This window comes from Pogona vitticeps, chromosome 2 (assembly GCF_051106095.1).
Source record: "Pogona vitticeps strain Pit_001003342236 chromosome 2, PviZW2.1, whole genome shotgun sequence".
Taxonomy (NCBI): Eukaryota; Metazoa; Chordata; class Lepidosauria; order Squamata; family Agamidae; genus Pogona; species Pogona vitticeps.
Window position 1 is genome coordinate 120,015,375 of NC_135784.1, and position 24,029 is coordinate 120,039,403.

Genomic DNA, 24,029 nt, shown 5'->3' on the forward strand with positions numbered 1-24,029 from the left:
AAAATTAATGACGACTCAGCAACTGTTCTAAATTCTTGGATTCGTTAGAGGACCCCCTAAGTTGTGTGCAAACCTGATTTGGCTTTGATCTGAACTTTCGTTAATTTTTTGTAAATTGTTTTCTCCCCCATAGGAAAGCATGGAGCTGTCAGATTTTGACAGGTCCATTGGTTCCTATGGGCCAAAAAAAAAAAAAAAAATTCACAAAAAATTAACGAAAAGTCAGATCAAAGCCAAATCAGGTTTGCACATGACTTAAGGGGTCCTCTAACGAATCCAAGCATTTAGAACCGTTTTGGACCCTTCTAAGACACTTTTTTAATTGAAAAAAAATATCGTTAAGTGAAGCAGGGGACCTAAAATCGCATTCGTTATGCGAAGCATGGTCCCAAACTTCGCTAAGCGAAAATCGCCCATAGGAAACATCGTTATACGGTGCATATTATTTTCTTAAAAAACACATCGTTATGCGAATTCATCGCTAAACGAGGCAATCGTTAAGCAAGGCACCACTGTACTTGACCAAATCAAATCTGAAGCATTTGTTTCATTATTGCATTAGACTCAATGATTTTAAAACCAGACTATAAAGTCTTTAAACCAAGTTCAAGTGTGTTTAAATTGTTTAAAACCACTTCTAAACACAAATGTATTTCTGATTTGTTTTCTGAGAAGAGCATAAGTACTCTTTGAACTGCACATAGAATTATGAATTAGATACCTGCTGTTTGTTTGTTAGTGCAATTTTATTTTATTTTAAAAAATTCAAAACATGGAAGACATCCTGTTCGTTCAACTGCACCTAGAATATAGACTTGCCATCTTAAGAACATAGCAAATGTGAATTTATCTCAAAATTAAATTTCTATAAAAATTAGCTTCTCTAACACCTGCAAAATTTCCAGCTTTTAATTAAATGTACCAGATACTGTTTTAAAAAACCTTGTGTATATAGTTAAACATTTACAGAAAAATTAAACAAATAATCTATAGAACAATATATCTATTCTAAAATACCTAATACAATACTATGTGAAAACAGAGATAATGGTCAACATATCTGAGATCAGTTGATCAGATCCAGCAGGTGACTGGAAGTAGAACTACTTTGCTGGTACATTAAATACATCAGGGTTAGGATCACTTTGACTAAAAATGAAGACAATTATAAAAGTTATAGTCAATTGCTTTATTATTGCTTTATTATATATATAAACGATCCCCATCAAATAATCAAGTTGCACTGATATATCCTACATATAAACACACAATTCAAATAAGATAGCTCAGTTATCTTCTTCTCAAACACAGTCCCTGAAGCTTCTGTACATTTCTTCCTCTTCAGCAGAAAGCAGCTTGGTTTTTCTTCTGTTACCTCCTGGGTAGTAAAAATACAGTAAAATGTTTGAAAAATTAAGATGACTTCTTATCATTAATTTCACTGACCCTAGCCAAAATCTTCAAGTTTCTAGAATATATCCATAAAGACACTCACTTTCTTGAAAAGGTGTTCTTAGAGCCATGTTTTCTTTTGCACTGTGCTGAAAAGCTTTTGAAGGATCAAATCGCTTGACACCCTGGATTGCATTAATCTGATCCTGGAGCTCTCCCCGAACTTGTTTTTCCTTTGCTAGTTGGGAGCGTAGCCTTGATAATTCCTAAGAGAAAAGATCACCTATATGAAAGATCAACTCCTATATTCTGAGATGTGACAAGGTGTGGCATAGACCAATCGAGTCACTTCTTGAACACTTACTACTTCATTTTGCTAGACCAAGTGGGGCTAAAAGAAATATACTAACTTAATTAAAACAATTTTTAAAACAAAATTATACTACCTAACAGAATGCTTGGAGTGGTAGCTGGGTGTGATGGAAGTCCATGCGAGTCTCAAGGCAGCATGGGACAATTGTTTGACACGTTTCCTCTATGGAGAAGGCCTCTTTAAGATACTGTTTTTGTGATGCAGCTCCCAGCATTATGCCCAGGGGAATTCCTGGGAATTCTGGGAACTGGAGTCCAGAAGAAATTAAAGTCTCATCCTTGTTCTCAAGCTTAATCCTTCTATCCAAAATACTTAACATAAGGTGTCAGAAATTTGAGATCAATTCTCGTTTCCCCCCCCTTTTCCACTAGTGTGCTTAGATAAATGTATCTTTTAAATAAAACCTGTAGAATTCTCCCAGCTGTTATAGTTACTCATCACACTGACTGGGAGAATAAGGGATTTATATAAAAACAACACACATACATCTTTCCAAGCTGACACAAAATATTCTCTCTCAAAGTATTCTCAGTGGTAAAATCTGCCCAACATACTTTGCTTCTAACTCCTACCACTTCTCTCCCACTAGGTCAGACGTTCTGTCTCCTGCAGGCTCAGTCAGGTATTGGGCAGGGGTATTTGAAGTCCAAATTTCCATTACTTCACAAAGCTCTGTATTTCTAGCTATGTAGACTTATCCCCACTTTTCTATACAGATGATGTTACCTAATTTTTGAAAGAGCTCATTTTGCTTCCAACTTTGCAAACCATTTTTGATGAGGAAATCACAATGTTTCATATAACAACAGATACCTGTTTCAGCTGGCTGTTCTCTTCTTTCAGTTTCATTACATGTTTGATTTTTTGCTTCTGATTCTGATGGCCCAGCAACTTAGCATAGGCATCATTAATTTTGTTCAGCTCATCTTGAGCAGCACCATGCTCATTCAGAAGGGCATTCTTCTCTGCCTCGTATGCATCAAGTTGTTGCTGAAATCATAGCAGATAGTGTGTGCTGAATTAGTGCCCAACAAAGGTTCACTGGATTTCAGTTGCGCTGGGTATCCCAATGATTTTGCTCCATCAATGGAAGGCTCGCTAATTCAGAAGCTTCCCTCAATATAATAGGATAGGACATGATTTTGGCGTTTTCCCATCCAAGCGCCTCGCTTGAAGACGATAATCCATTCCAGCAAAATCGTTATAGAACGAAATCGTCGTCAAGCGAAAGTAAAAAAACCCATTGAAGTGCATTGAAAACCAGTTCAATGCGTTCCAATGGGCGAAATACCTCATTGTGCTTGCAGCGAAGATCCTCCACAGGGCGGCCATTTTCCGGTGCCTGTTAAGCAAGGAATCTGTCCTAAACACAGCGGGGAGCCATTTTGCATAGCGGGCGGCCATTTTGAGAGCCGCCGATCAGCTGTTTTAAAATAGTTGTTTAGCGAAGAATCGGTTCCCAAAGCAGGGAACAGATTGTCGTAAAGCGAATTTCCCCCATTTAAACATCATTTTGCGATTGCAATAGTGATCGCAAAAAACTCATCGTAAAGCGGATTCGTCGTGGAGTGCGGTAATTGTCAAGTGGGGCACCACTGTACTACTTTTCACTGTTTCGGAGTGTCTTCCAATGTCTAGATCAGATTTTGGAGAGGCTTAGTGTTTGCCATGAGAAGAAGAAATTGCTATTTGTCTGCTTCCTCACTTCACTGATAGAAATCTCTGAAAGTGACATCTCAGGAAAGGGAGGCCAGTTTTTGTCCCATGGACGCCACCCCTCCATTGGGTGGATATTCTGTACCCACAGATACTGTGTCTGAGGAAATCAACTGTAATTTCTGAAAGCTTGCACTGAAATAAATTAATTTGCTTCTAAAATATTATAAGTTTTTTCTTTTGTATTTGATATACATGCTGAAGTAGGCTAACACGGCAACCACACTGGAATCTGTTCGATCACAGATGTTCTGTCTGCAAAAGAACTACTGTACTGTATATCCTTGAAGTGTAACCAATTCAATACATGCAAAACAGAGGTTTAAAAAGTTATTTTGGATTACTGTTACCAGAATCCACCAGATTTTTTTGGAGATGTGCTAGGTTTTCCAGGCTGCAATACATGCTACCAGAGTTATGATAAAGGGAGCAAATGGAGAAGAGAACCCATGTTTACTTTTGGCGCTGAAAGTCATTCCTATTCTAAGATCCTACTAAATGAATGTTCTACACAGACCAACCTGAAAAGGTTTCACTTTATTAGACAGGTCTTCATAAAGGACACGCCAGGTTTCTATGCCCTCTTTATAATCTGCTTCCAATTTTTCTGCAATAGTTCTCCTAAAGAAGTAAGAGAAGAAATGCAATTCAAATTTCTTTAAAAACCCTATATTTCATCTAATAGATTGTGCCTGCTAAAGACTTGTTCATTTGTTTTCTGTTGATCAAGAGTGAGAGAAGTAAAACTTGCCTTTCCACCTCCAGTTGCTTCTTGAAGTCTTCACTTTGCTTTTTTAGTCTTGCTTGTAGATTAGCAATTTGCTCAACACTTGATTCCTTGATTCTTTTTATTTCCTCATCTTTTAAGGCTAGTTTTGTGTGGGCATCCAGGAGCATCCTAAAAACAGGTGCATGGACAAGAGACTTTTTATAAAATGCACTAAGACATTGTTATCAGTTCAGACTGAACAAACGTAATTACATACAACATAAAGTTCAAAATGGAAGTAACTGAGTCTGTGTCATGGAAGTTGAATACTGCAGTCATAAGACAGGCCCCCACATCTGTATGATCTCTTCTAATTTATACACAATTTACACACTCAAGATGGTGTAAGTGATCACATTTTGCATGATTCTATTCTGTACTCATCTTGACTACGAGAGATGAGCTAAATACCTTATTCTGCTTAAATGAATTAAAAGTAGTTCCAGATTAGATTTTGGAGAGAAACAATATCAAACCTTATTATGATCCATGCCAGTGAAGAAACAGCTGTTTACAGATTCTGACAGGCTCAACAATATTGCAACACATCCTCCATTTTTTTCAGTCAAGTCTCCCACATGCCCATACCTTTCACATTCTTCCTTTGCCTGCACTTTAGCCTGTTGAACCTCTTGCACCACTTCAGTTCTCTGATGGATTGTTTTGCTCATCTCAAGTATCTTTTCCTGCATAGTCGTCTTCTCTTGTTTGAGGCATGCAATTTCTTCAGTCACATGAGCTTTGTAACTACAGGGATGACAACATTTAGAGTAAAGTTTGAGTCAGATGTGGTGCTTCCAGTTTTCTTCACATCAAGGCAAGCTGACCTGCTCTCACAGAAATCCCATATGCTATGTAGCTGCAGCCCAAATCCAATTGTTAGTCCGAACTACATCAGACTCACTGCATCAATGGGAAGCAGGCAGGCCAATACTACAGTATATATTATTAATATAGTGGAACTACTCTTGTTGGAGTTAACTGGATTTATCTCTGAGGTTCCAACTGAGGAAGCAACTGCAAAAGCATTCCTTCACTTGATACCTTGGGCAGGATGGATTTGTCTATATGCACCTTTAAGGCACTTGGGTCCTTTTAAAGATAAAGGCAAGGTAAACGTATTTTTGTTGGCTCGGGCATGTCGTGAGAATGGCTGATGGTCGGATTCCAAAAGATCTCCTGTATGGAGAATTAGCGCAGGGAAAGCACCCCAGAGGGAGACTACAGCTGTGATACAAGGACATCTGCAAGCGGGATCTGAAGGCCTTAGGAATGGACCTCAACAGATGGGAAACCTTGACATCTGAGCGTTCAGCCTGGAGGCAGGCAATGCATCATGGCCTCTCCCAATTTGAAGAGACCCTTGTCCAGCAGGCCGATGCAAAGAGGCAGTCCCAAAACCAGCGAAATCAGGGAGCTGGACAGGGGACAGGTTGTATTTGTCTTCAGTGTGAAAGGAATTGTCACTCTCGAATTGGCCTTCTCAGCCACACTAGACACTGTTCCAAGTCCTCTATTCAGAGCATGTTGCCATAGTCTCTCAAGACTGAAAGATGCCTAAATGTATTTGAAACAAGCAAACACTTCAAGGCAAGTGAAGCATTTGGTACTATGCTCCCTTTCCCAGTTGTTACCAGCCAGTCCATACACCAATCAGTGTTTTAAAATACTATAAAGGCTTCCATTACTGTTAACTTTTGCTTTATCAAATTTACTTCACATATTGTCTAAACTACACTTAAGATTATGGCAGTCTACAATGATGTGAAGTGCTTAAAATAGACATTGCATGAATCTAATAATTTATGAGAAAGGGAGAGGGAGGAGTAGAATAGTCACATTAGCAAAGACACCGATAAATTTCAAATAGTAATTGTGTGTTACAAAAAACAAACCGTGTCATAGGCCAAATATGGCTGCAATGTGCAAAGCTTCCCTGGAGCTGAAACAGATCATCCAAGTGCAATGTTTGAAGCAGCTGAGATTCACCCACATACCACCGAAGCACAAGAAAATTCAACCATTCACTTTAAGCCTTACGAACATTTCAAATTCAGCAGTGGTCTCTCCAAGTTTACACATGGTGGTGTTATGCTCTTCTTGCATCTTCTCAATAGCACTGCTGTGGAATTCAGCCATTTTTTTCAATTCTGTATTTTTCCTATATGGGAAAAATTAGGTGAAAGATACCTTTTAAGAACCCACAAAGCCACGGAAAGGACAGTACTAAGTGCCTTCAAGTGCCAGTCCAGGTTTCAGTGCTACTGTCTTCTCAAGCACCAGTCATTTCCCATTGAAACAAAAATATGTCAAATAAGTGTTAATTGCTTTATATATAGAAACACATTTAGACTACAGTGTAAACTCTGTCTGAATGGAAGATGGCCAAGTCATTATTCTACATGTTCTTATTATATGGTATAAATACTTTAGTATCCACTTTTACAAATTGAGAGAGAATTCTATCATGTAATCCCTCATGGGCAGTTGGAAATATTGAGTCCAGACATGGGATCTTCCACAGTAACTTACAGTGGGGTCTCTACTTAAGAACGTTCCTGCTTAAGAACAATTCCATTTAAGAACAGCTCCATTTGCTAAATTTTGCTTCTACTTGAGAACAAAAATCCAGATACGAACAGGAAAAAAAAAACTTTCCTGCTCTTTTTTTAACCTTAGGTCATCTTAGGTTAAAAAAAAGTTCTCACCCTAGTGGTAGAGTACGTATTAACCAGCTTTGCATTAGTTCCTATGGGAACTAATGCTTCAATGTACGAACGCACCTCTACATAAAAAAAATAGCCAGAATGGATTAATTGGTTTTCAGTCCATTGCTTCAAAATTAGCTTCGTCAGAAGTGCTTTTAACACTGTTCCCTGACCTAAGGGGGAAAAAAAGAAAAAAATCCCCCTCTAGTGGTAGAAGGCGGAATAGCAGCTTCCCATTAGTTTCTATGGACGGAAAAGAGCAGATACGGATTAAATGGTTTTCAATGCATTCCTATGGGAAACGCAGATTCTACATAAGAACTTTTCCACTTGAGAACCACCTTCCAATACGGATTAAGTTCTTAAGTAGAGACCCCACTGTAATTTACGAGAAGTAGAAATTCCATACAATGTTTCATTAGTAGGCCTCTGCTTATGCATAGGACTCCTGCTTCCTCTCCCCCCTTGTGCTCTCCCTTCCCAATGTCTTCCAGAAGAACCCTCCAAACATCAAGAGGAGAACTGGGGGGAGGGGGCACAAGAGAACCCTTTCTACTGGTGGAAAAGGCTTGGCCAAAACCAAAAGTTTAAAGCTGTGTATAAATTGGTGTTTTACTACCAACCTTTTCAGTTTTGCTTCCAGCTGGGCTAACTCCTCAGCTTGGGATTTAGTTTCTTCCTCCAAGTGCTTCAAAAGTTTCTCTGTTTCATTTTCCTTGGTGTGCAGTTTATCCACTTCATTCATGGTTTCCTTCAATTCTCTCTCTAAAACCTCTCTCTCTTTAGCCACCTCTTCTTGGAATGCAAGCAGCTTTTGATGAATAGCAACAGATTCCTCCTGAAGGGAATCAGCAGAAGGAAGAGTCTGTTGACCCAGTGTGCCCTTTACCAACAATAATCTACCAAGCTCTTTCTCCCCTGAAGAATATATTCTGTTGAATGGGTGAGGCAGACCTAACTGTGCTCTCTTAAGATTTAAAGAGCTTCTCTTTTTAAAGCTGCATCCAGTAACTTACATGCTGTTAAATACTTTAGAGACAAGCCCAAAGCAGTATACAGTACTAGGAGTCACAATGAAATTTCCTCCCCTGCTTCTCTCTGCAGCACCCAAAAAATTATTCAAGGTTTCCGAACTTTCCACATACAATTTTAGGGGTTAATAGGAGGATAGGGGGTGGCTCACCCTCTTTCTGATTCAATCATCATATCTGAAGCAGTACATTGGATCTTGACAGAACATTTAAACAATAATCATCTGAATGAAGGCTTAACAAAGTAAAGTGGTGCCTCACTTAACGAGCACACCGTTTAACGACGAATCCGCATAACAATGCGGATTTTGCGATTGTTTTTACGATCGCATTGTGATGTTTTAATAGGCTAAACACCGCATTGCAATGATCGGTAAGCGTTTTGCTTACTGATCTTCGCATTGCGATGTTAGGGAAATAGCTAATCGGCGGTTCCAAAATGGCCGCCGGATCAAGAAAATGGCCGCCCGCAGTGTTTTTGCGCCCTTCCCTCGCTTACTGAGGCGGCGAAAATGGCGGCCGGATGGGGAAATCTTCGCTTACCGGTGAGTTCCCCCCCCATAGGAACGCATTAAACAGAGTTTAATGCGTTCCTATGGGGTTTTACGTTCCGTTTAGCGATGTTTCTGGACAGCGACATTTTACCTGGAACGGATTAACATTGCTATGCAGAGCACCACTGTATATCAGCCTGTACTATGTTCTTTTATATGTAATTTTACTCTGATATAGTGTACTAACTGGTTTTGTGACTAAATATACAAGACTACACTGAAATCATAATTGTCATGCTCCAGTTACTGTCAAGAGTAACATAGGCTGGAAAGCTTTCAAGAAGTGTGAACAATATGTGAAGTACACTGCATCCACCTACTCTCCATTTTAGTATATATGTACAAACTAAATTGCTGCAACACATCTTTAGTCACCTAGTTTACTACACATCAACTGTTTTATTTACCCTGCAGATTTCCTTCAGTTTGTGGTGTTCCTGTCTTTCTAGATCCAATTGTTCCTTCAGTTGTTTTATCTCAGCATTCGCAGATTGTTCCTTTTCTCCATGTTCTCTTAAAATCTTCTCTAAAAGAAAATATACTCATTGCACAGTCTGTTGATGAATACAGTGACACATATAGATTTAAGCACGTGCAGAATGAGAGAATACTGCAATACATACACAGAGGATCTACCACAAATCCAAATATTCAGCTCTGCTATTTACACTTTTCTAGATATTTGCCTTCAAAAGAAAAATGTGGCAGGCTATCTGACTCCAACACAGACATTGTACACTAACCTAAACAGGGATAAGGATAGATATTCAATTTTTTTTTTTTTAAAAGTCTGGTTTATAAATATGGGATATTGTGCTTCAGTATCCATGATTCAAAACACCAGGAAATCGGCCAATATTGCTGCACAGTATCATGCCCACGTTGCCAGCAGGAAAAACGATGCCAAACATGCTCGGGTGAAAAATGGTTAACTGATGTAAAAATGAGTCAGCTTCTGGAATCTTCCCTTGCTTGGTGTGCCTTTGTGAATGGCAGTGGGCAGCAGTCAAAAAGATCTACAGGATACCCTCTTGTGCCCACTAGTAATGAAAAAGGGACACCAAACACAGAAAAATCACAGAAGCTGACTATACCTAAAAGTAGGGCACGGATGTGAACATAAAACCCCATGTGTAGCTCACAATAAAATCTTTAAACTCTTGTTGCATTTTTTAAAAGGTGGCAATTTCCATTTGTAGATGACCTCTCATGCGGAAAACAGATGTAATGAAAGATACACTAATGGAAAAACAGAAGTGTTCACAATTATCAAAGGCTTAGCAACTCGTCAATTCTTATTGGCAATGTGATCACATTAAGAAGTCAACCTCAAACTCATGTCATGGCTTTGAATCAGGATAATTAACAGAAAGCCTCAATAAGACTAGATAATTCATTTTGATTATAAACAGCACTGATTATAGATTTTCTTCAACCATATGTCAAAGCCCAGGCTGCTTTGCGGATTACAATATACAGTATGTCAGATCTCTTTCTACGATCCAAATCCAAACACAAGCCATTACATTGAGCCATACACAGCCTTGGGATGACAAGTGTGTCATGTTTAAGAAAATATTTCATATAGAAATTGTTATCAAGGTACAAGACAACCTCAAAGCCATTTAAAGTGTAAGATCAAGGATCCAATGGCATAGAGAGACGGAACTTGCCTCTACCTACCAATGGGATGGTTCTACTGACATGAATTGGATTCATGTCAGTAAAAATATGTGATTTAATATTATCTAGTATTACTTTTTATTCATAGATGGGAAATGCACTTCAGGCAAAATTTTATGTATACTAGTGAAAGACAGTCAAGTACAGTCTCCTCAGAAGCACACAACTGTTTTGCCCAAGCACAATAATATTAGATCCACCTTTTTGCTGTTCAAGCATCTTGCACTTCTCATTCAGCTCTTCAGTTTGTGTAGACAATGTTGCTTCTTTCACTTGAAGATCATTTTTCAATGCTTCAATGTCCCTGCTCTTGGTTTCTATTATTTCCTCTAACCTGGCAACTTCCAGTGTGTATTTATCATCAAACTGCGCTGCAACATTGCTGTTGGGAAGAGAAAGACACAAACTAGTTTGGCAGTATATTTTACAAATGTTTTGAAGAGGGAAACAAAATATATTTCATCTCACCAACTTTTGCCTGTTCTGCAATTCAGAATGGCAGGCCTTACTTTGACGTACCTATTAGCAAGTATCTCGTCTAAGCAATAGCGCCAAAGTAGCCAAGTATGGCCACAACAGGAGATCAAATCACAACAGCTTCCTTATAAAATGAGTCTAGTGTTTTTTTTCTTTTCTTCTTAAACCTGGAGCTTAAGACCATCCTTGCAAGGTACTCCTAGAAACATATTTCATTAGATCTTCAAGTAACCAGCATGCAGTAGGTTTTGATACCAATTAAAAGCCAGAGCAAAAATACAAATGTCATAAACTCCTGAAGAAGCTAGTGTTTCAAACAATAAAGTACACAGATTTTATGTCTCTGAATTTTCAAGGCGGATGAAGTTAAAATTGCCATTAGGTTCTCTGCTTTTGTTGCAGACCTGGAATACTTAGACGGATCTAAGTAGTTGTGTGGATCTATTTGCTGATGTCCTCCTGGTTGATTTTGAGCACTGTTTAGTTCTTCAGAGTGTAAAAGCTTTGTATACGCAAAGTCTTAAACCCCAAGAAATGGCTTTCAAAGATAGGCAGATATTCCTGAGGTAGGAGCAAACGTAGCATCTTTTAGGCTACCTAAAATAATCATGTTATCTATCTTCATGTAAGATGGTGGCATCATCTTTAGGTGAAAGAGCTGACCTCTGGTATTCTCTGTTTTTTTCCATCACCCAGCTGTGCCAGTAGTGTTAGCTTCTAAAAGCACTCTAGCATATCCTGACAGCAACAATCTAGACAGAAATCAAATTACAGCCTCACCTAAAGCTGGGAATACCAATTACAGGAATCAGTAGTGCACATATAAAACTACAGCCTGCAGAAACTGCAGCTTTCACTGTTTGGTTGACTCTCCATCAGATTAACAAGTGTAAGCATGCATTATTACTATTAACATGTACAGTAGTACCTTGGTTTACAAAATTAATGCATTCTACGGGACTTTATGTAAAATGAAAAATTCGTAAACTGAAATGCAGATTGTCATAGGAATGGGGGCAGCGCTATAAACCTCCAGGCACAATGCATCCTGGGGAAACTTACTTCACAAACAAAAAACCCACAAACCCCCCCCCCCCCCCGTAAATTGAGGCATTATTATGTGAATTTCGTTGTATGGGTATACTGTGTATATACTTACAATGACAATAAATTATATTATATTTTCAACTGATTTCTGTTCATAAACTGAAAATTACGTTAACCGAGGCGTTCGTAAACCAAGGCACTGCTGTATAAAGCAAGTTCTAGGGTCCTTTCGTTAGACAAGTGTCTCTTCCTCAGCATCACCAGATCTGGGTTTCAATACACTCCACTTACCCAAGCTCTGCAATATATTCCAACAGTTGATCTGAGTCACATTTCTCTTCAGCCTCACTCTCACTTGCAGTACTAAAAATGAAGTTTATTTATTTATTTATTTATTTAATAAATAATAATATGCCGCCCACACTACCCAAAGGCCTCTGGGTGGATTACGACAAGTTAAATACAGTAAAAAGCTAATACAATTAAAATGCAATTAACAATACAGTGGTGCCTCGCTTATCTATTGCCTCGTTTAACGATGTAAACGCTTAGCGATGAGGTTTTCGGAGCGATCTTGCGCTCCATTTAGCGATGTTTCCTAGGGGCGAATTTAGCATAGCGATGTTTTGGACCTTGCTTCGCTTAGCGATGACAGTTTAGGTCCCCCTGTTTCGCTTAACGATGGTTTTGACAGCCCCGTGTTCGCTGTTTTTTAAAGGTTTTAAAACGTTTAAAAAGGGTTTAGAATGCTTGAAATCATTAGTGCACTTAATAAACCCTTTGTAAACTAATTTGGCTTCATTCTGACTCTTTTTGAATTTTTTGTAATTTCCCCCCCCCCCATTGAAATGCATTGAATAGGTTTCAATGCATTTCAATTGGGGAACCGCATTTCGCTTAGCGATTTTTCCTATGCGATTTTTGCTTAAGGATGGCAATCCGTTCCCATTGGAACGGATTATCCGCTTTTCAATGCATCTCTATGGGAAAACGGGTTTCGCTTAGCGATGTTTTCCCATAGCGATGTTTTTTTTGGCACCAATTAAAATCGCTAAACGAGGCACCACTGTACAGTGCTCTAAAAATTGCCATCAGGACCCACAGTTGATATTATTTCAATTAAAAGTTTAGGAGAGCACAGCATCAGAAACTGGAAAAAACAAAGTTGGATTCAACCACTAGTGGCATATAACAAGAATCTGACCAGAACATACACAGGAATAAATCTAAGAAATTAACCTTGAATGAATGCTATTGGTCATTGTTAACTTCCCTAACACAAAGAAAGGCATGGTGGTGGTGTTGAAAGCCTTTTGGAGGTGACTCCAGATTGCAAGGCGTGTCCTTCCTAATCTGCTCCTCAATTCTTCATTTAGCTCCATTGCTCTCATGGCCCTAAAAGAGGTGCATGCAGCTGAAGGCTGATCATCCAATGATGATTCAGAATCCACTCAGAAGCTTGAGCTAGCCCGCATTCTCACCTTTTACATACTCAAGGTCTGGTAAACAGAATCTAGAACATACAGCTCATGGCTCAGAAATATAGTGAAAAGAGCAGGAATCATTGAAGAAAGAGGCAAGCTGAAGAAAAAAAGGTCAAGGTAAGCCTATGCAGAGGCAGAAACTCAAATTGGTTTAGCCACAGTTGGTCCCCCTCTCATAAGGGAGCACTAGCACTGCCTGATTGGCTGATCAATTGTGCCTTGGAAGTGAGTAGAAGCAACAACCCAACACCAAACATAGGCCATAAATTACTGCAAGTGAGATGTAACCATACACCCAAGACTCTTAGAGCCAATGAATGTTTTTAAAAAGTTCTACTTGTGAATTTGGTATTTTATCCAATATTTCAATTTTTCCCATATGTCTGATGAAGTGGACTTGTCCACAAAAGCTCACAATAAAATATAGTAGTCTTTAAGGTGCCACATATTTTGGTTTTTTTGTTTGTTTGTTTGGATTTTGCCTGATATGTTTGCACAGACTAACACGGCTACCACTTCTAAAACCCATCTTTTGAGGATGCCCTTCTTTGCTACAGGAAAAAATGTAAAAAGCCTCACCATGCATCCGGTTGGGTTATGGAAGTGCTAAAAACAATAAATAGCTACAGCCCTTGCATTTCCTATTTTCCCTTTGTCACCTGTCCCAAAACCTTCAGATTTGCTTAGCCTTTGCTGTTTAACTAGATGCCAAGGGACAAACAAACATACCTATTGGCAAAATTATCACACTGCTTCAAAAATCCAGTTTCTTTATTATGACAAACTAGTCCATGCCACTTCTCCTAAATGTTTATTACAAACAGCTCATTAATACAGAGATAGATGCAGCAAGCGCCTCCTCTTAAAGCTGTGGCTTCCAAGATCTAATTCTCAACTCAGTTTTACTGATTTAGATGCTTAATAACTATTTTCATCAAACAAAGCATCAGTGCATTCTACTGATGGATTCTGTCTATCCCACTGCTTATAGAGCAGAATCTTACAACAGATGGCTTTGGCTCAGCTTAAAAAATTGAGGAGCTCTATGACGGTACTATCCCAAGTACATGGTTTCGATTAGAGATGGGGGCATTCGTATAAGAATTTCCCTGCATGGGTGGCATTAACCAGGGTCCACTTACCGATCCGTCGCGGACTCAGACAGTGCGATTCTACGAATGGCTCCACAGGGCACAATCCGCTCAACACTCTTCAATCTTGCAGTGAGGCTTGTCCTCCAGCCTCCTTCCAGGAGTGGCGAGTGGATCATGCGCTGCAATTTGTAGAATCGCACCATCCGCAGCCACAGCGGATCAGTGAGTGGACAGTCTGGCCCCATGGGGCTGGAATCGTTAACATCACCTGTGCGGGGATATTCGTATTCTTATAAACCCCCATCTCTAGTTTCGATTCTAACTGAACCAAAGAAAGAAGTACAGAGAGTCTATTGATAATGTTGATGAAAATAATCCTATTTCAGTGAAGAATAAATCAGTGGCACAAGCGCTCACCTTGGGCACACCACACTTGCAAAAAGGGTATCATATAACATGTAACTAATCAGCGACTCCACAATTACAGCATCTGCAAGTCTTATTGCTTCCCCGTAGACTATCCAAAAGGCACTCCGTGTACCAGGTAGTCCTTCACTTGGTGACTTGGAAAATAAGAGCAGTTTGCCACATAACAAAACGGGTCCCCATACTTTCCATCACTTTGCATTACAGGAACATTATTACAAGGTTATCAGGTGAAAATGCATACATTAACTTACAGCTGTTCTTCCTGTGGTGCTGCTTTCTCTTTTGAATGCTCCAAAGTTTCTTGGGCTGCGTTCAGCTTTGTTTCCATGTTTCCCTGCTTAACAAGGGCTATCTGAAAGCCCATAAACAGGAGTTATACAGGATATTAGCAGACATCTATATATCTCCCTTTATGCCATTTGGACCGTCATGTCATATACACTCAAAATGTATGACCAAAACCTAAACTATAGACTGAATATTGAATATGCTTTGGCTCAGCAAACCTCATTGGCCAAGAAAGTCTAAGAAAAACTAAATGTGAACTTTCTCTAACCTACGCAGTTTCTGTTGAATTTCTGCCTTGGCAACCTGAAACCCTATGCCAAAGAGATTCATAGGAAATGAAACAGTAGTTCTAATTCATCAACACCAGTCCATGCCATCTGCTCAGCTGGATGTGTCATCTAGATACAGTGGCAAAGATGACCTGGCCAGAATGCTCTTGCAGAGGCCCATCAACATAGCAGGAATGACGGCACTGACACATTGTGCTAGTTAAAGTGCTCCTTTCTTGATTTCAGGATGCACACAATGAAACAAAACTGCATGCAACCTGACAAAGAAGTAAGTCTTTAATTAGCAGTCATCTGCCACAGCTGGAAACTTGCAAAGCTCTGCAACAGAATGCTGACCCCTGCAATCACAGTATTTGTATTGAGATTTCTCTCCCTAAGAATTGTCGTCATTCTTCATCATCTTCACTGTTTTGGTACTGATTGTTGGATACTTTTTCATACTCATTTATTACTATTTATTACTATTACAGTGTCTTAGCAATTGCTTTTGCTTGCACTTCAATGAGAACTCCTTCGAAATCTTGTCATATTAAATGGCATACAAAGGTTGTAAGAAACAAATAGATAAACTCACCTTCCTAGCATTCAGCTGGTGCCTAAGCTTCATCACTTCAGTCCATAGATTGTTCATTTTCTTCTGTGTTCCTTCTTCAAAACACTTAAATTTGGGGCAGAAGAGATTTTTTTTCTTTGATTTGTAACTGACCAAATCATCCACTGAAGCCACTTAGACAACGTACAACCTAGGATAACCTAGGCAAAGATAACTATTTCACTTACTATTGATTTCAATGGGTAACAGTGCAATTCTGCACATGTCTACTTCTAGTTTAAATCCTTCAGTATCCAATAAGACTTGCTCCTAATACACAAGTCTTGTAAACAACCTCTCCCCAGAAAAAAAATTAAATTCCATTAAGGTGCTTGTAATAGCTGAAATCCTCCTGTGCTCAGAACAGTGATGACTTCAGCAGCACTAGCAAATCACTGCTGATTAAAGACCTCCTTTAGAAATCTCAAGTTGTACCTGACTTTGTCACATTGAATCGCATGCACCCCAACATGAATCAGTGGTGATTTGCCACTGATTGTGTTTTCATTACTGTATATGGAGAGCTGTGCAACAGGATTTCAGCTCATATTTAGTATTTTCTATGTATTTGTTGCACTATTTATTTATTTATTTATTTATTTATTTATTTATTTATTTATTTATTTATTTATTTATTTATTTATTTATTTATTTATTTATTTAATTAGATTTCTACCCCGCTCATCTAGACCAAAGGTCTACTCTGGGCGGCATTACAAATTTAAAAAGAGTTTAACCAATAAACATGCATCATAAATCCATGGTAAAATGTGAATTTAAGATACAGCAGGAGGGAAAGCCTGCCAAATAGCCAGGCCTTGAGTTTACTTCTGAAGACACCCAGAGAGGGAGCCAGGCGGATCTCCATAGGCAAGTTGTTCCAGAGGCGAGGGGCCACTGCCAAGAAGGCTTGGTTCCTCGTTCTTTCCTTCTGGACCTCCCTCGGTGTTAGGTCCCTCAAGTTAACATTTAAAGTAGGACGCCTCTATAAGGGTGGCAGCTGTACAGATCTTTACCTTTGAACCATTAAACAGAAGCACTGCAAAGGAAATACCCTGGTTTTGGTTATTGGGAAGAGCAAAGGAAATGTTTTACTTTGTTGTTCAAAGTTGCTCGTACGAGCAGTAAACTGAACACGTTCAGTAATTCACAATTTTGAAAATATCAGATCTGCAGTAAGTTGATGGCACAAATGGTTCACCAGCTGAAACCCTGTTGTAGAGTTTTACACCACAAAAGGCTGATGACATTGTTGGCTGTGTCAGTTGTTTGTACATTAAGCATTTCCAATTTTCTCACCCAAAGGACCCAAGATTCCTTTGAGACTCTTTTGTTGTGGAAAAACTATTGAAGGCTGCAGAGACATGTGTGTGTGTTTGTGTCTTCAACTACTTAAACACACGACCAATAAAATCATCCCATGGCAGTGATTTACTAAAAGTTACTAAAAAACTTCTCCTCCCATCGTTCAGACTCCCCACAGCTTCCAAACAATGAAAGGGATTCCATGGAGCCTCAAGGAAGGAATCAGAAACATTTTGATAGGCGGGGTATAAATTAAATAAATAAAAATAAATAAAATAATTTATTTTTGTAGCTGATGTCATCATAAGCCTTACATGGAAGCATACATTACGCTGCTGAATTTCAGCCTTTAAAAAAACCTGCATGCTAAATCAGCCCTTTCTGTGCTGGATGGAAAGAACTACTTGTGCCCAAGAAATCATAAGTAAAAGCTTGTGTTTAATGCCAAGAGTAAATAAGGAACTATAGAATATATATTAATGGAATTACTACAGGAAAAAGGACAGATAAGCTGGAAAAGCAGCTGAGTCATGCACCATCATTTGTATGAACATAATACAGTGGTGCCCCGCATAACGAGTGCTTCATTTAACGACGAATCTGCATAGCTATGTGTTTTTTGAGATCATTTTTGCGATCACATTGCGATGTTTTAAATGGTAAAACATCGCTTTGCGATGATCGGTAAGAGTTTCGCTTACCGATTTTCGCATAGCAGTGTTTTTAAAACAGCTGATCGGCAGTTCCAAAATGGCCACCGGGTAAATAAAATGGCCGCCCGCTGTGTTTTCACGCCCATTCCTCGCTTACCAGGCAGCGAAAATAGCAGCCGCACGGAGGATTTTCGCAGAACGGTGCGTTTTTTTGCCCATAGGAACGCATTAAACATGTTTTAATGCATTCCTATGGGCTTCTTTGTTCCGCATAGCGACGAATCCGTATAGCGACGATTTTTTCTGCACAGATTATCATCGCTATGCAGGGCACCACTGTATATCGTGGGGGGAACAGGAACTGTGTGATGCCCATTTATGCTCCTTATACTTTTATACTATTGCAGAAGTCTGTACTTAGTTTGAGTGCTTACAAAGCTGATCAGGATGACACTTTGTTCAGGATTTCAATAGCTAAGTTAATTGCCCTGTTCAGAGTTGACAAAATACAAACTTCACATTTAGGGTGAGCACTTAAGTCTAAGACATGTTTGTGACAACATGCACCCTACTTGACACTGTCAATCATAAGCCATGGTGGACAGGCATGCCACATGAGTCCTAGATCCAACTGTTTGCGCCAACAAGGCCTGCTGAAGCAGGGGAATTTATATCACTGTTGACTAGCTGAAATCTTCTTTATTTAAATGGCCTACTGTACTTAGACTAATACTTGGATGTATATGGTTAAGACATCATAATAACATTGAGCAGTGCCAGCAGAAACACTGGAGAAAAGAGACGTAAAGCATTCATATTTGAAATGAAAATATATTTTATGATTATTATTTAATGAACTGAAGATTACAAACTGTGCCTAGTGATACCGTGGCCTCATGTTTAACAGGATGGATTCCACCAAACACAAAGCTTTACACTTATGAATGGCCGAGATAAGCCAAGCAGTTAAGATGCCTCTGAAAACAGCTAAACGCTACAAGAAGCATTTAAACATTAATTATATGTACCTTTGTTTTCAGCAATTCATTGCTTCTCCTCAGTTCCAGAAGATGTTTTTCCAATGAAGCAACATTTGCCAAAAGAGAGTTTTTCTCCCTCAACAAAGCACAGAGTTTCGATTCAGATTTGGCAAGATCGTCCTCCAAAGCCTGCAGCCTTTTGTCCTTCTGGTTTCGTTCTCCAATTAGTACTCGAATCTACAAAAATATGAATGGTACTGTAAACTGAGAATGGCAACAGAAGGCAGGCTCCCCTAAACATTCTGCTGTGAGTTGTGTGTACAAACAATATATTCTTGTTAGTGACATAGTGTACTATATACTTCCTCTTCAGTTGTAGAAACCATTTATTCTTATTATGTGTACATTGCCTTTTCTATAGCTTAGGAAAAACAAGTAAAAACAAAGAAACACATTAAAACACTTTGGCAACTGACACGTTAATGATTTCATTGGCTTAGTATGCAGAAGAGCCACAGACTTCTTTTTTCAGGTTCTCACAAACTGCTGAGCAAGATCCCTTTCATGCTGGTTTGGTCACTTAACTTATTTTAAGCTCCATTGGAAAGTCTGTACTGACGGTGAAAGACCCTGGCAAAACATGCTACACTCTAAATCAGTGGTTCTTAACCTTTGTTACTCGGATGTTTTTGAACTGCAACCCCCAGAAACCCCAGCCAGTACAGATGGTGGTGAAGGCTTCTGGGAGTTGCAGTCCAAAACTCCTGAGTAACCCAAGGTTAAGAACCAGTGCTCTAAATTACTCATACAGTCAACCCTCGACTTACAACCCTAGTTACAAACATTTCGACTTACTCTGATAGAAAAATATTGACTCGACTTGCAAACTTAGATTCGAGTTACAAACAAAAAAAATGTGCGGGAGGTGGGGAAAGTGCGAAATTTGAACTTTCAGTTAAGCGTTGGCCAGTGAAGAGGGTGCCTGTCTGCTTCCTCACTCTTCCCAGCATTCTGATAGTGGATTTGGAGACAGTCTTCAGACTGCGTGGTACTATCTGGTATTGCCTGGTACAGTACAGTGCTGTATGGACTGTATTTTTATATTTTGGCTTTTTAAAAATTTTGGATTTTTGGATTTTTAAAAGGTGTTCCCTCCCTCCTTTGCTGCCCCCTTTCCCCAAAAAGGTGCTTGTATTGGCTTATCTTGATTGAAAAGGTGCTTTTCAAGGTGATCTGTTGTCTGAAAGGTGCTTGGTTTTTCCCAGAAGGTGCTTTGTCTTGGCTGAAAAGGTGCTTTTCAAGGTATCCTGTTGAAAAGGTGTCTGTTCCCTCCTCCATCCCTCTTTTCTTTCCTTTTTTTTAAACCTAAGTCATCTTAGGTTAAAAGGAAAAAAAATTCTGCCTCTAGTGATAGGAACGGATTAACCAGCTTTGCATTAGTTCCTATGGGAACTAATGATATGAGTTACAAACTGCTGCTCGACTTAAGAACCAGAAACAGCCGGAACTGATTAAATGGTTTTCAATGCATTCCTATGGGAAATGCTGATATGACTTATAAACTTTTCGACTTACAAACTGCCTTCCAATACAGATTAAGTTTGTAAGTCGAGACCCCACTGTACTGCCTCATGCCATATGTTTAAGGAAAAGTCAAATATTTCACTTCTCTCAAATCAGTTGCAATCCCCATTGAACAAGCCAAACAAAAAGGTGGTGAAACCAGTGTACCTCTTTTTCTAGCTCCCTTTGCTTTCTTGAGTCTTTCATGGCAGCCAAATCCTTTTCAGGTCTCTTTCCTGAACTGCTGGACTATAAATGAAAAGCATGCAGAAACGAGACTTAGATATTTGACTTCTGCTTCATTGTGAACATCAAAAATTAGAAGATGAATTTTATTTTCAAACATATTTTAGGAAAGTCACTTTACACACACACATATTTTAGATTAGATTAGGCATCCTTCAGTCTCGAGAGACTATGGTAACATGCTCTGTATGGAGGACTTGGAACAGCATCTAGTGTGACTGAACACTACACACACACACACACACACACACACACACACACACATGCACATATTTATTTATTTATTCTTTCATTTTATTTATACCCCGCCTATCTGGCCCACCAGACCACTCTAGGTGGCTTCCAAATATAAAATCAAATAATAAAACATAGACAAATACATAATAATCAAACAAGAACAGCAGTAAAAATAAAAAGGAAAAGTAAGAAAAAATCAAGAGTTGGCTGGAGGGAAGGCCTGAATAAACAGCCATGTTTTTAATTGGGTTTTAAAGGTGCCCAGCGTGGGGGCCGCGCGAATCGCCGGAGGGAAATTGTTCCAGAGGCGAGGAACCACCGCCGAGAAGGCCCGGTTTCGTGTCTTCTCCTTCCGGGCCTCTCTCGGCGTCAGGCTCCTCAGCCTCACCTCCTGACTCGCACGGGTGATCCGGGTAGACCTTGGTGGGAGGAGGCGTTCCGCCAAACATCGATATATTTGGGTGTGTGTCTATATATATATTTGGGCGTGTGTCTATACACACACACACACACACACACACACACACACACACACACATATACACACACACGTGTGTGTGTCTATATATGTCTATAAAAATAAACTCATTTAGATATAAATGCAGCATAGCCACCAGAACTTTGAAAAATATGCATCAGCAAATAGAACTTCATTGTGTTCATCTACATTCAGCTCACAGCAATCACAGCTCCTTAGTGCTGAAAATCTACAATTCCTGAAGGATAATTCAGAAAAATTTCACTGTTCAGATTAAAGACTAGATCTTTGGTTATTGCCCTTCTCCATTACTTAATGGAGTTTGTCTCCATTAAGACAAACTAGTCTTTGCAGATTTGCCCAACAGATAGTTGATAAAAGTGTTACCACAGCTTTGGAAGCCGAATTGTTAAACATAGCTGCTATCAGATTGTTTCCATTTTATGCCAACCTTATGACTTAATGTTTTAAACAATGTAACAATGAAAATTCCAACAGAAATGGAAGAGCCATAATGTGAATCTTACTCTTGAACGAAAAGATTCCAATTTTCTACCAGTTGATGGAGAGGGTGGCTGTTTAAAACTGCTTGCATTCTGCTGAGATTCAGGATCCCCTGTGAAGAAAATGAAATGAGATATTTAGTGATTCATCTCCAAGAATGTATTTTCTTCAGATAATATTTCAGATCATTCTGTCTGATTCTGAAGTAACCAATGTAAGAATTCTCAATCAAGGATCTTCAAGTTTGTAGATGCTACTTTGCCTGATTTGTTGCTTAAAGAAGCAAATACTGTACAAGATTTCTTTATGATTTTATACGCAGATTAGCTGACTTTATATTGTAGCCCTTTATCAGAGTAAGATATGCTCCTTTGCTTAATATTTAAAATGATGAGCCTCTTCTACTTCGCAAGAATTCAAGAATGATTACAGTATTTTGTTGAGGACACACACCACAGACACCACAGATATAAGAGCTTTCTATGTACTAAACTGACAGAGGATCATAGATACAAAGTGAAGAGGGACAAAAAGAGAGAGAAAGAGACCACTGGTGTTTTGCTTTGGCAATGAGTGTATCCAGTTGTGGTCTTTTTCAGTCCATTTTACATTTATACTTAATCTTCCTTCAAGACAACTGCAGTGACTTAGTTGACAGAGCTACTTCACAGAGAGGTAAATTTACATGCTTCAAAAACAACCTTCACCAAACCTCAGTTTAGTAAGTCAGCATTAATTAATCAGCAGTTCCAGGGAAATCACGGAAATATGTTTCATGCACATTTAGAATTAAAATTTACAAAACATACTGCAAACTGTTTCAAGCTTTGGCATTTGTTTTTAGAAAACAGGTAGTCCAGTATAAGCTGATACTATACCATACTTCCCATTTTTTCTTTGGCATGGAAGTGTGTGTTGGTGTTATGCTACTGATCTGGGCATGTTAGGCATTAGTGTAAGAATGGTGTCACTGTGCCATACCATGTGTGTTTACCTGAAGGCAAATTGCACTAATTCAGGCTTGATTAAGCATGTACAGGATCATGATCCAAATGAGAAGAGCTATTACGATCAATGCAGTGTTTTCTTTTTCACGTAAACAACACAGATGGTCAGCAATACAATGAAAGTTATGAGCAGAGGTGCCATGCGCGGAAGCACATATCAGAAGCAGGTTAACAGCAAGGCAGCAGCAAGGCACATAATCCAGACACTTGTCATTCAAGATTTGATTACTTACCTGCATGTACTTTGAATCGTTCAGACTTGTCAAAAGACACAGGTCCTTTTGAAGGGTCTGAAGTTTTGATGTCATAAGAACCTGGAGGTGGGGCACAAGCTAGAAGGGGCAAGTAGGGTGTGAAAGAACCAAGGTCAAAGCCCTACTTATAGGAACCCTCTTTTAAAAAATCATTTCTTTACATGCATATAATAACAAAACCTTAAGTATCTTGAAGTAATGCAAGAGGCACCAGCCAACTACAACACCAGCCTACTCAAGACACTGTACATAAGCAAAAGAACACTGCCATGTACTAGATCAGAGTATAGGTCCGCACAGCCCCGTATTGTCTGATGTAAGACCATGCAAAAACACGAGCTCTGCCATCCAGGACATGCCCCCTTCACAGGACGTTATCCTGGCACCATCAGTTGCGCTGCAGCCTGATAACAAGAGCCCAGCTCAAGGTGTCTCTTTAAGGCTGCCATCTCCATTTTAGGACTTCAGAGCCCAGAGCTAAAACAGGTGGCCAGGATAGTGACCTAACTTCTCCATTTCTCTTCCTATCCCCCCCCCCTGCCCCCAGCCTGACGAAGAGATTCGGGTGACCCCTAAAGCCTGATTCTATAACGCCAATCTCGGCTTTCTGCTGGTGGCGACGACGACAGCCAGGGGCTGAGATTTCGAGAGGGGGGGAAAGGCTCCTTCGGGGAAGCGCCCCCAGCTTTCTAGCGACGCCAACGGAACCACCACCACCACTCCCTTGCTTACTCGGGGCCTCGTTGAAGCGCCGGAGAGGAGCCTTCGGGAACGACATCGCGCCGCACCCGCTGGAGGGACGAAGAGGCAAATTCAAAAAGCCGCCACGTGACCGCCCCCTTTATGGCACGCCCGAGTCCGCCAATCAGGGCGCC

General features: G+C 39.6%; 1 protein-coding gene across 2 annotated transcripts; it reads right to left on the reverse strand.

The window, feature by feature from the left end:
- Positions 1–727: 727 nt before the first annotated feature.
- HMMR (hyaluronan mediated motility receptor) lies at positions 728–23,999 on the reverse strand. 2 transcript variants are annotated; one of them, XM_020807885.3, is made up of 18 exons: positions 23,887–23,997; positions 23,134–23,232; positions 21,917–22,005; positions 20,597–20,677; positions 18,914–19,102; positions 15,910–15,993; positions 15,009–15,109; positions 12,042–12,113; positions 10,427–10,608; positions 8,951–9,069; positions 7,582–7,796; positions 6,295–6,411; positions 4,839–4,997; positions 4,233–4,379; positions 4,003–4,102; positions 2,579–2,755; positions 1,496–1,658; positions 728–1,378 (listed from the first exon to the last, which is right to left on the reverse strand). In XM_020807885.3, exons 1-18 carry the CDS (start codon positions 23,930–23,932, stop codon positions 1,302–1,304), a joined length of 2,217 nt encoding a protein of 738 aa, XP_020663544.3. In that variant the 5' UTR covers positions 23,933–23,997; the 3' UTR covers positions 728–1,301. The 2 variants fall into 2 exon arrangements, with proteins under 2 accessions (XP_020663544.3, XP_020663545.3); XM_020807886.3 differs by lacking the exon at positions 23,134–23,232 and having other exon boundaries at positions 23,887–23,999.
- Positions 24,000–24,029: the final 30 nt, after the last annotated feature.